This window comes from Sebastes fasciatus, chromosome 11, assembly GCF_043250625.1.
Source record: "Sebastes fasciatus isolate fSebFas1 chromosome 11, fSebFas1.pri, whole genome shotgun sequence".
Lineage (NCBI taxonomy): Eukaryota > Metazoa > Chordata > Actinopteri > Perciformes > Sebastidae > Sebastes > Sebastes fasciatus.
In genome coordinates this window covers 31,778,412-31,790,802 of record NC_133805.1, presented here as the reverse complement: position 1 = coordinate 31,790,802, position 12,391 = coordinate 31,778,412, and the positions used below count along the sequence as shown (strand labels likewise).

Genomic DNA, 12,391 nt, shown 5'->3' with positions numbered 1-12,391 from the left:
TGATAAGCATCTTTTGTGTGTGGCACAAAAGAACCTCAAAGAGGGAATTTGTGGCCTTTTAACAGCTGAAGACTTTGTCTGTTCAGCACGCCATAATCTGTTAAGCACAAAGCTGGCTACGAATTACCGGAGCCAGATGAAGGAAACATCAACTCTGATTCATGGTAAGAAAGATTAAGTAGGAGTGAGTTAACATCTATCAAAAGGATAGAGTGGGCTCATGCATGTGCATGAATGCAGGGAGGAGGCGGTTTCTTGGGTTTCTTTCAATTCTTGGGTGCCGTTTCAATATGTATTGCAATTTTTAAGTATTGCTATTCTACAAGTATTGCGATTGGATATTGCGATTTTTGTTAACTTTTTTAACACTAGCCAATAAGAAATAGTTGAATCATACTTTTTAATTTGGAAAATATCTAAATTAATACATTGAAAATGTTTGATTTTCATGTCCTGATGTCAAATATATCAGTCATTGTCAGGCATTATTTATAAAAATTTTAGAATAAAGAATAAAGACATTTCCCCCACAAATTAGTGGTATTTTCTTTTTAATTCATACGGGTCATGTAATTGTTTATGCTTCTGGTGAATATAATCAATCAATCTTATTTATATATATATATATTAGTTCCCTTTGTTAACACACGTTGTCACATGCATACTTCCACAAGTGCGTCGCTAGCTCTCCCGACAGCTCCGTTCTCTTTATCCATCCATGAATGCATCCAGCCATTTGAATGCATTTAACATAAATGTCAGTATATGGGTGCTCTACAGTTGTAGCGTCGGCCCATTTGACCACAGAGATGAGATCGACAGTCGGCTCGACCGCACAATACAATAAGGTTTCCTGTCCATGACAGAGGTAGCATGTAGCTTTAGCCGTGATGGCTAGCTCTGCTTTTCCTGTCAATGTGTGAAACCCAAAGTGTCCTTTACTGGATGTGTAGTGTTTACCACGCTGGATTTAAATGTGAGGATTCAGGTCGTATCCACGTGAACCCTCCGCCGTTTTCTGCTTTGCCATTTCGGTTCGCTGCGGTTTGTTTTGGTTGACGGATACGGATATGACGTCACGTTACTCAGACTACAATAATAAAAGCGGTAACTTCCTTCTACCTCCGTATAGACTCAAATGGAGGAAATATATTGATTCTGGCATTAAAAAAAATATTTCAGAAAATAAATACAAATCGCAATACATAGGTGATCCAATGTTTTTCCAACCCCTAATATTTTTGGTGTCCTGACCTTTTGTCCATTAGTATTAGAGCAGAGAATTAATGCAATAAGTAACTTCTCAGTGATTTTTTCCCCACTGCAAAAAAATCGGTCTATATTTGAGTCGTTAATGTCTTGAAATATCTAGAAGTCAAAAGGCAACTGGACTCCAATCAGTATCAAGCAAGCAGTTGCCTTCTGATTTAGCACTGAGTACAGTTGAAATAATCCGGTCTGTTTTCTTTTCTAAATTCAAGTCTTTTCAGACTTCTCTTTCTTGATCTTGTGCAGCAACCTGAATTATTGTGTCCTTGTTTCAACATGCAGATGCTCATTTTGAGAAAATTCTTGAAACTGAATGATTCTTCTTTGAAACATACTTCTTTTTCTTTTTTTTTTAAAGCTGCTGATAACATATCAAGTTAGTGACCTGACTCCTACCATCGCCGTTGGTATGATGTTCCCCATGTGAGCATGTTATGAACATTACACCGACAATGTGCACATTTGACTAATGCATCACTGCCAATTATCACCATAGCTTTCAATCCAAAATATGTACATGTAATGTACGATATGACAACACAATACCATAATTTGTTTTTATCAGTGACACCTTTTTAGTCCGTTAGCACCAGCTGCACCAATCTTGCCGAGTCGTATCACACATGTGAAATACACTTCGCTGGCGCAGATAATGAAGAAGTTTAGTCAAATCTAATTAGACGTCTTCACTACACATAGTATTATGCCTCAGCCTTGTTTTATAACACGTCTGAGGAGAAAACAGAAACTGTAAACAACAAAATCAGTCTCCAAGAGATCCATTCCCTGGTTGTCCACACACCTCTAAAGTGGTGTAAATGATTGCATTTTAATTACAGTCCGTTGTTATGATAGGAAATCGCAGACTATAAAGCCCTTGTATGAAATACCTGCATTTATCTTGTAGGTGGTATCGCCGGCTCTGATAATCTGTTCATTTAGTGAGCAAATGAACTGAAAGTAAAGCTGCTCCTCTGAGAGCGACTGGAGGAGGCAGAGAGTTAAAGGCAGCAGCAGGACATGGAAATGAGATGGAGCGTTCATTTATTCATCGATTTCCTCAGCAAACAGCTGGAACCGTGTGGGCTTTGCACCGCTAATACAGCTGGGGAGGAAATGTGACACAAACAACTCTCCTAATCTGCCAACAACTATTTGAAAAAGGCAGTAGTGTAGTGATGGGTGAACCTGTGTTGTGATGCCACCAGCAGTAGCTTCATTACACCCCCACTCGCAATCCCTGCATTTCTTTTTTATTAATGAGGGGAGTCTGCGAGTCTTTGAACAGGCAGTCTGAGGCATGTACATCCAATATACCAACTACTGAACGTTTGAAACATATGCTATGTGCTATTTTATGGTGTTAACGACATGACTAGAGGCTCATGTTGAATTTAAAGCACCATTTGTTGAGTTTTTTGGGCAGCGCAACAACCTGTTAACACACAAATTATCATATTATAAAGTTGATATGATGAATATGTTAACAGTTGCTTATTTACACATCCAGTGGATAAGGAGTAGGGCTGCACAAGTAATCCAAATTTGATCAGAATCACAATATGGCCTACTGCGATTTTCAAATCATAGTATTTGTTAAAAAGGTGAAATGTGTGTTTTTTTTTAATTAATAATTGTCATGCTACAGAGATGTCTTGGACTACACATCATATTCTACAGACTTAAGAACATCCTTGTTTGATACAGATCCCCGCAAAAATCACACTGTAAATCATTTTAATATGTTTTTCAATGAAAATGAGAATAATGATGTAAAGATTACCTTTCCTTCTAATATTGCAAATCATATCGCAACTGCAATATCAGTCAAAATAATCAACTAGTCAATTAGTTAGTTAATTAATTAATAAACAATTAGGTATTTTTTGCAGCCCTAATACGGAGTAACTTTAGCATTTATTTGTTTTTGTGTCCACCTGATGAATTTAAGTACAATATTGCTGCTTTAGCTCTGTTGGTCTCCACCAACTCCTGAGGGAAATATTTGTCTCTTTAGCTGCTAAATGTTCCGCTATGCACCACCTAGTCGCTAGAACTTTGTCAGTCTGCTGTTTGGATTTGGGCAGGTAGCATACGGTTAAAACTGAGGCTGAGAGCAGTGAGAGTGAATCAAAACAGTAAATTTGCATGTCTACTTTTTACTACTATACTATACTATACTATACTATACTATATATACTATACTATATTCTACTCTACTACACTATATACTATACTATACAGTACTATACTCTACTATACTATATATACTATACTATATTCTACTCTACTACACTATATACTATATATACAGTACTATATTCTACTCTACTACACTATATACTATACTATACAGTACCATACTCTACTATACTATACTATATATACAGTACTATACTCTACTATACTATATTTACAGTACTATACTATACTATAAATACATAATTATACTATATATACTATAATATACTATATTTACTATACTATACTATACTATATTTACTATACTATACTATACTCTACTCTACTCTACAATACTATACTACTATAAACTAGAACTACCGCCTTGTGGTTGTTTGCCTCCACAAACCAGTCAAGTTGCAGTTTCCTTCAATGTCTGTCCAAAATGTCATCATTTGGTCATTTTATCCTGTTAGACATTTGTGTGAAATTGTTATAATTAGCGTATGAATTCTTGAGTGATGGCAAAAAAAGAAGTTTTGTGAGGTCACAGTGACCTTTGACTACCAAAATCAAATCAGTTCATCCTTAAGTCCAAGTGGACATTTTTGCCAAATGTGAAGAAATTCCCTCCAGGCGTTCCTGAGATATCACATTCATGAGAATGGGACAGACGGACAACGTGAAATCAAAACGCCTAGGGCCACGGCTGTCGCCAGCGCGGAGACATTAAAATTCTGATTAGTGCATAACTCATAACATCATAACTCACCAAGAATATGTCCAGTAAAAATAAATACGACTTCATCTTGTTGGACTGTTTTATGGTTGCACTTGGAACTCTGGATCCCTCGCACATCAGTCCATCATGACAGGAATATGGAGATAGAGCGATGCTTTTAAAGAGGGTAGAAGAAGTCCAAAGGTTTGACCATGACTGTTACAGACCCACTGATAACAATGAATTCCTCCTAATCCCTCCTCACCCTGTGTACAGTGCACCATGTGCCTCCAACCACAAAAATACAGACATTCTCCTTGAGTGCACTTTTCCCCCACACTTGATTCACATAGCAGTCAAGAGTCAGTGATGCAACTTCATCATCAAAACAGACGACGATGGAAACAACACGTTTGTAATATTCTTGCCATTTTAGATATATATGTTAAAGAGATGACAAAAAGTTCATTAAATATGTTGAGCAGCTTTTCAGAGCCTGGTTGTTGCATGTTGCACATCAGCAGACAAATAGAGCAGATGAGCAGCATTTAGCAACAAAAACAATGTTTGCTTTGTGTCTTGACCATCAAACAAACTGAGGACTGAGCCGTATTCTGCCGGCTCTGCTTCCTTTAGTTTCCCAGGTGGTGAAAATCATTCCGATCCAGATTAAACCCATCTCACCCTCCCAGCTGATTCTGGGCTTTGATGTCGGGATAAAGCAGTGAAGCCCGTTCCCTGCAGAAAGCTCCACAACAAAACATGATCTTCTTCACTTTGTCAAAGCATCACATCAGCATCCAGCACAGGACTCCCTGCTGGGGTTTTATGTTGGGATAACAAACATTCACATTTATAAACCTTCTATACAAACAGCATCTATAGAGAATAAAGAGGGGCAAAGCAGCTATTGCTTGTTCTCGTTTTATTTTGTCTGGTCTCTTATTGTTATTATTCTGATCCTCTGCCTGCCTCTAAACTAGTCACTGGAGAGCTGTCTGTAAGTGAAGTCTTTGTGAATCCAGTAAAAACTTTGTTAGGTTTTGTGCTTTGTGTCCTGAGCTTAGACAAAATATTTCCTGCACTGAGCTCCACTGCAGCTCCTCAGTAATACAGGAATGCCGTTCCCCACTTAGAAAGCATCACATACAGACAAAACGATCCAAGAGGTAGTTTAGATAATCCTTAATCCACATTTAGTTGCATGTGTAATTAACTGAAGCAGTAGAAAGTAGTCCGTCCCTAACATTCTCAGGAGGGTTTTCACACACAAAAGGGATCAATCTTTGAAAAAATGTTCAAAGTGCATACGTTTAAAAACAAGCTAAAAAGCAAGACTGAGACTTCATGTTAAAAAAATTTCAGGGTGTCCTGGTGGACTAAGTTCGTAACATATAGTTCCAGTCGGAATTTAACTTGGCATGTTTTTTTCTTAGTTTTGTTGCATGTCACACCCCTTTCTCTCCCCCATGTTTCCTGTCTGTCTACACTGTCAGATATTGAATAAAGGCAAAAATGCCCAAAACTTCCCTAATAAAACAGAAACGTTTCAGCAGCATCACAAAGCAAAACTTTCCATCGCAGCATATGTTAAAGTCAGCAAAAAAAGTGACAACAATAAGCAGCATATGAAGTATTATCAAAAACGGACTGGATGCACAGATAATGAAAAAATACCATACTTTTGGCAACTTTCAAAATGGCCACTTCAGGCCCCTTTGACTACTAATATATCACCAGATATAAGAAATATCTGCCATGACTTGTATGGAAAGTGCCACACAGGAATATTGCAAATGATACTAGCCAATTAGTACCTGTTTGAACCTATAAACCAGCTACACTTCAGCCATATTTGCAACATAATTTAGTCTTGTTATGCAAGGCAGATGATGTCCAATATTCAGCCAAATCATGCAATTCCAGTCAAATCCAGTGTTCATCACACATCCTCCAGTCTATAATCCATTCAGTCTTCCTTACCGTCTCTCCTGTTGAGTTTGGCGAAGCCCGGCGCGTGACTGCTGGACAGCTGGGACGAGCTTCTGAAGGACGATGGCGGCAGACTGGACACCAGCGCGCTGTCACACACCTCTGTCAACCAATCACAAAGAGGGAAAAAAAGCACACACGGTTAGGGCTTCACATTTATCTAATAATCCAATCTTTTCAAAACTCTGTTGCTCAAAGTGCAAGTAAGCTGACTAAAGGGAAAAGACTTAGGAAAAGACTAAACAGGGTGTTGTAGACGAAAGAGTTTTCGTTTAACCTCTTAAACCCATACTGGAAGGTGTGGTTCGCCTAGACAGACATACTCAAAACAAATCAAGAATAGCTCCACAACTACCCGGTCTACATGCATGATCTTGGTCTATATAGATAGATAAGACCTCAGAGAATTCACACCCAGTGTCAGTGACACTGGGACTGTTACTATGCCTGGGTAAGCTGTGAAGAACCAAACGACAAATTTACATTTTTATCCTCTGCGGATAACACCATTATAACAATGATGCCATGCACAGAGATGCCACTGAATTCATTCAGCAACTCCTTGACTACAACTGTGCCAAAGCAGATATAAATAACACAAAGCACATATTCTACAAAGGTTTTAGGCAGGATAGGACCAGGAGGACTCTCCATTGGGCCACATGGATACCCAACGTGTGCCAAATGGGTTTTCTACCTCTTGAAAGTCATTCTTGCTCTAAAATACTACTGATATCCACTACAGGAGGCTTTGTGCACACAATGCAGCCTTTGGCCATGACATTTACCCTGTGCATCATCACATTCTACCATTGTGCACAGTATAAAATCAATACAAAAATAACTAAATTGTATAATTTTGACTCCAAATTGAGTAGTTTCATTATAATAATGAAATATGATCACTTACACTTACACAAACTTAGATAATAACAAATAAGATCAATAACAATGTAAATAAGATAACAAAACACAATCCAAAGTCAAGTATGTACATTCAATATAAAACGGTCAGAAATATTATTAAGTAAAAATACAATTTCTCGTGCGTTGATTTTGTAACTAAATTATTGAAATCATTGCCAAACAAACATTGTTTGGACAAAATACACTTGGAGTGTTGTTTTAGTCGCGTTAAGGCCTCGTCTTTTAGAAACTATTCTGAAAAAAGAGCTTAGTGCTGAACCACCACAGCAAGGTTTTAAAGGCGGTGTTGTAACACACAGCTCAGCCGAACCCGGTACCAGGTCAAAGAGGTTAAACAAACAAGATGGAAATGCGACAACCTTTTTTGCCTTTTCATGATAATCGATGCAGTTGTTGGGGCAGTGGTGGCCTAAAGGTTAGAGAAGCGAGCTTGGGACCAAAAGGTCGCTGGTTAATTATGGGTAAAAATCATAGAAGTCTAAACTCTTTTCAGAGAGTTCAGAGAGCAGAGGTCAACAGTAAAAACTATGCTGAGGATGTCACAATATCAGATGCAGCTGGAGATTATTATTATTCTCCATCTCTAAATCGGAGAGAAAAACTGTTAACAAGACTCGGTCAAAACCGAGTATATGGCTGGACCGTATTGTCAGTATGTGAATTTGTGGCTTAATTGTTACTCAAATAGTCAGTGGTCATGTCTATAATGTTTTGTGAACAGTTTTTTCCACTTTTTTCTTAATTTTTGATTGAAAGACAACTTAATTAAGCAAATGACAAATATATACTGTATATATATACACATATATATATATATATATGTGTATATATATATATTATACGTTTAAGATATTAGCATGAAATACAGTATGCAAGGTTAAAAGTATTTCAGTTTTTTATTAAAGCATGTGTATCAAAAGCATTCATCATATAAGTGGTGTGTAACAATATATACACACTTCACGAAAGTTTATGTCATCACTGACGTTTTCGAAGAGTGGCTTGCTAGATACAGTCAGTGCAATGGCGCTGTATGTGAACACAGCTTGCCGCCGGGTGACGTTATGAACCCAGAAACGATGGCGTTTGGTTTTCTGACATATCTGGGACTTCCACAACATGTACAAAGCAGCAACAGTGGTTATTTCTTCAATGGCTGATGGAGGAAATGGAGGAAAGCGAGGCGAAAATTTGCTTGGAGCTTGGTGTGGATGCACGGTAACACAATACGAAGCATAACATAACGTAACTTAAACGAAACTTAAACAATAGCACATGAACAACAACAGCACTATGTAATGATACATTGAACCGCTGACACGCTCCCCATAAAACCTAAACACAGAACTGTTCTCCGCCTTTTCATTTTGAAAGAGCATTGACCAATGAGGAAACTCCAACAGTCGGCTGACCAATCCTGTAACTTCATCACTCAATCAGTCAGTCAGTGACAGACTTTTGCGTTTGTAGGGCGTTGCTTTCCACTTGACCATCATGCATTTTCAGCATTCATCCACTGTAGTTTTAAAAGGATTTCATCATGTAATACACTAAGAAGCCGACGCCTTTAAATCACAATCAAAAGGTTTCACAGCTTCATCATCGTTCCTGTTGAGTCTGTGAATGTGAGCACATGAGGGGAGTCTAATCGTTGAGGAGCAAGTTTAATGTTCCCCAGGTGGAAACAGGTCTTTCAGCTGTAATGGCTCCGTATTAGATGAATGAACAGTGTAATAATGGGGATGAATGGATGTTGTAATCATGTGGTGTTGTGGAGATGAATGGTGTCCTGACTGGCTCATTACAGGCTGGATCCTGATGGAGACAAATCAGTGTTGTCAGGAGAAACCTTCACGTTTCACACTTTAACGGCTTATGGATGACTGGCTGCAATAAAAACATCATATATTATACACGATGCAATAATTATGCTTTTAATTGGCTTCTCTTTGCAATCGAACAACAATTAATAATGTTTAGTCCCCCTCCCCACCCAACAATATTCGTCTCTTAATTATCTTTAAATAAAAATACATTTAAATATAACAATTTAGGCAAGAATGTACTATGAGGTAACCTACTGCAGTGGTACACAACTATATCATTTATCATTTGGGAAAACAGTAAATAAACAGTAGAAATGCAGCCTGTAGTGCTATTGTATCCACACATAAATCCACACAGATTCATGAACATCAGCTCAATAAATAGTCACAGCTTTTTCCTCTGGAGCTCTGAACTGTAAGTTGAAGCCAAACTAGCGCTGCCTCCATCTAAAGCCTCTCTGTTAATGGATGTTGTTCTCCACCGCTGAGATAAGAGCCAATTACTATGATTCACGCCGCGGTCCGATCATGGCCCACAACTCTGACAACGAGGCTTTAGCTTTGATTACTCTGTTAACATTAGTGTACAGCACTTCATCCCAACAACGGCACCAGGTCTTCATCTGCCTCTCGATATCCCCCACGGCCTGATGATTTCACTTTTTAAATATAATAACACTGCCTTTAAAGAGACACTGATTTCACTACAGTGCTGGATTATTTATCTTGAGTTCGTATTGGCTTAAAAGGCCTACATAGGCTGAACTGTGAAGATGAACTGTGATACAGTTATTACATGAGTCACTGATAGAGCTGCCTTTCTCACACCAGTGGCATTCATAGCACAAGTATTTCTGAAAAAATACATCTCCCAAAATATCTTACAGTTCAAAGATTTAGGGCATTTTCCCACCTGTAGTTTGTTTGCTCTGGTCTGAATCAGGGACCAGATTGTTACCATGCTGCATATTGCCTCGAGTTTGGTTTGTGTTCAAACAGCAGCATTTACAAGTGGACCAAAATTTTGGTGCGCAAAGAAACTGCTCTCTAATTGGTCAGAATTTCCATGCTGGAAAACTCACGGAAGTAAACAAAGAAGAGCAGACTTCCAGAATGCAACAATGGAGGGACAACTACGCCGCTTGATCTTGGCCCTGGTCATCTTTTTTTTTACCTCGTAGCAATTTTTCACTTTAGGCAACAATACAGTTTGAAAATGAGGCGCGGCTGCGACTGGAAAACAATGTATTGATGCACTGGAGTCGCCGAAGGTGCATATCAAGACCTACTGAGGATGGAGGAGGAGGAGGAGGAGGAGGCGTGCATTAACCCTCCTAAACTGTGACATGCTCATCGGCCGAAAATATCAGGTATGCCCGTGGTCCTCAACACAGCCTGACATTACACCTGTTTAGTACTGATGTGAGTAGCGAGGGCAAGCGTATGCTCTTTTGTAGTAATGTTGTCTGGTGTTGACATGCACAGCGCAGCTTGCTACCGGAGCTGGTTTAATCCAAAAAGGCGCAATGCTTTCTCCAGTTGGGCTGGATCGAGGTCGGATGACGTTCTCACCACAAACGAAGCGTACCGAACCGTACTTCAGTTTGTTTGGACGCTAACCGAGGCCACCCCTTCAAGGAGGTCTCGGTTTGCTTGTTTTGGTGCTGCACCCGAGAGCGATTGCTGTGTTCACACCTGCCCAAACGAACTGCACCAAGTGTGTGAATGCAACCCAACTAAACAAGGCAGGTGTGAATACGCCCTTAGTTGGCCTGAAAAGGATAAATATATACGAATGTTTACATGAGGGCTGCATGGCGGTGCAGTGGTTAGCACTGTCACCTCACAGCAAGAGGGTTGCAGGTTCAAACCTGGCTTGAGGCCCTTCTGTGTGGAGTTTACATGTTCTCCCTGTGTCAGCGTGGGTTTTTTCTCCCCACAGTCCAAAGACATGCAGGTTAATTGTTGACTCTAAATGTCCCATAGGTGTGAATGGTTGTCTGTCTCTTTGTGTCAGCCCTGTGATAGTCTGGAGACCTGTCCAGGGTGAACCCCGCCTTCACCCAATGTCAGCTGGGATCAGCTCCAGCCCCCTCGCGACCCTGAATAGGATAAGCGGTTACAGATAATGGATGGATGGATGTGTACATGATGTTTAAACCTGCTTTAATGCGTACATTTTTCGGCCACTTGGGGGGCAGTGCAACAAACTGTAAACACAACAACATATGATCACCTTCTTTAATAACGTCACCTGACTTCCTCCTTTGCTTGCTTCATAATTACTACGGCTGCTATAGCAACCCAGTCGCCAGAAGAAATGTTGCCATTTTACGTCTCTACAAACCTCAGGATACATATCACACTTGCAGAAATGCACAATGCTCCGTGGCTTCCACATAGGAAACGACTGGTTAGGTTTAGGAAACACAACTACTTGGTTAAGGTTAGAAAAAAGATCCCAGGCTGTGTTAAAAGAGTAATATAACTAGCGTAAATAAAAAACAACCGCCCTTAGAGGACTTTCGTACGGAACGTTACATAACAAGCGTAAAGCCAATGGTTACTTTTCACACGGACACGCGCAGCGGCTTCCTGTGTGAAAGTCCTGTGTTTGTTTGACCCATCCAACCCGCTCTTTGTGGACTTTTTTGTTGCTTGTTATACTCGTTATTATACCACGTAACTTTCAATGACGGTCGCTCGATGTACTACATCACTTGCTCTGACGGAATGCAAAAAATCGTCAGCATTCAACGTATCCGTGGTTTGCAGTTACATACAATGCCAAAATTTTTCCTTGGCAACTGGACTGCCTATAGGGTTTTGTCACTTGTTAAACACATGTCATTTCAAGGCCACAACTGATGCTGTCATTCTCCTTGGGAGGACAATAATGCATCATTTGGGATGAAACACTCGTTTTTGCAGGGACATTTTGTGGCTTTCGTAGGCTTTTATTTGGAAAAAAGATCACTTTGCGAACAAGCTCTGTTAGCAAATCATTAAGGATTTGCCTGCATATTGGAATAAAGAGCCCAACAACACCTGACAACTCATTATGCTGAGCCTTTTCAAGGAACCACAATGACATCAGTACAAAGAAAAAGTTGGTTTGTATTTTCTTTTTGTTTTTACAGTTTTTAGTTGGTTATCATTATATAACTATAATTCAAACATCAATAATATTAAATGAAATTCCCAACCCTATAATTATATTTTGTCTCAGTGTACCAGTGCAGTTGGTAATGCTTTATTGATGTTAAATTGCAACACTTAGAGCCTTTAAAAGGTTTCATATATGCATATGGAGAGTTTTAAAGTCTATGAATATTCAGTCCAGCTGCTTGAAAACATCAGAACGCCTCCGGCTTTGCCTCAGTGACACTGTGGCTCTGAGTAGCTTCTCTTTGATGATGAAATTATCTGGTAGACGGATTTGAAGTCAATTTAGGACCGTTTGTTACAGCAGTTA

General features: G+C 39.3%; 1 protein-coding gene across 2 annotated transcripts in view; it reads right to left on the bottom strand.

The window, feature by feature from the left end:
- The window catches only part of LOC141777743 (contactin-associated protein-like 4), a 149,309-nt gene that overhangs the window by 105,371 nt on the left and 31,547 nt on the right, over positions 1 to 12,391 (bottom strand). For both annotated transcript variants that reach the window (XM_074652265.1, XM_074652264.1), the window contains exon 2: positions 6,155 to 6,265. In XM_074652265.1, the coding sequence (XP_074508366.1) occupies positions 6,155 to 6,265 (111 nt within the window). The remainder of the gene's footprint in view (positions 1 to 6,154; positions 6,266 to 12,391) is intronic.